The 555-nt window shown below is 28.3% G+C and overlaps 1 protein-coding gene across 1 annotated transcript; it reads left to right on the top strand.

Moving 5' to 3' along the window:
- Nucleotides 1-150, top strand: AAJ76_3770001413 (hypothetical protein; the record flags this gene model as incomplete). Its single annotated transcript, XM_024475382.1, has 1 exon — nucleotides 1-150. A coding segment is annotated over one exon (150 nt), but the record flags the coding sequence as incomplete, so codon positions are not given.
- Between the last annotated feature and the right edge of the window lie 405 nt (nucleotides 151-555).

Below are 555 nucleotides of genomic sequence, written 5' to 3'. Positions count from 1 at the left end.
GGGAAAAATCCAATGAAAAAAGTTGTAAATATAAAAAATATGTTGTATGTATATTTTAATAAAAGTCAAAAGCTACATGATGATACAGTAAAGTTGTATGCGAGAAATTTTAAAAAAATTAAAAAACGGCCATTTGACCGCGCATGGTAAATTTAGTGTTAAGACCAATTATCTTTAAGGATTAATGATGGATCCTAGGTCGAAACAGTGCTTGTTTCGAATATAAACACTGAACAGATCAAGCTATCTAAAAAAATGATAACTGCTAAAGGTATGTTTATTTAATAAAATTTTTTTATATTTTTAGCTTTTTAATAGAAACCAATGAATTCCATGTACTGGTATCAAAGCAACGAAATCAATCATTCGCCTTGACGTCACCAATAGACACTCTTTTTCTAGCTCTTTAATTTCTATTAGTAATTGTGAGTGTTGGATGCTAGACATCCTAATTCCAATAATACAAACAAACAAATGGAATTCTAAGATCGGATGTTTTCGTTTCAAATCAGCAACACTTTTTCAAAGAAAAATATAAAAGCGAATTAATAATAA

Source organism: Vairimorpha ceranae, assembly GCF_000988165.1.
Source record: "Vairimorpha ceranae strain PA08 1199 chromosome Unknown NODE_377, whole genome shotgun sequence".
In the NCBI taxonomy this organism is placed as follows: domain Eukaryota; kingdom Fungi; phylum Microsporidia; family Nosematidae; genus Vairimorpha; species Vairimorpha ceranae.
This window is presented reverse-complemented; position numbering and strand designations above follow the sequence as displayed.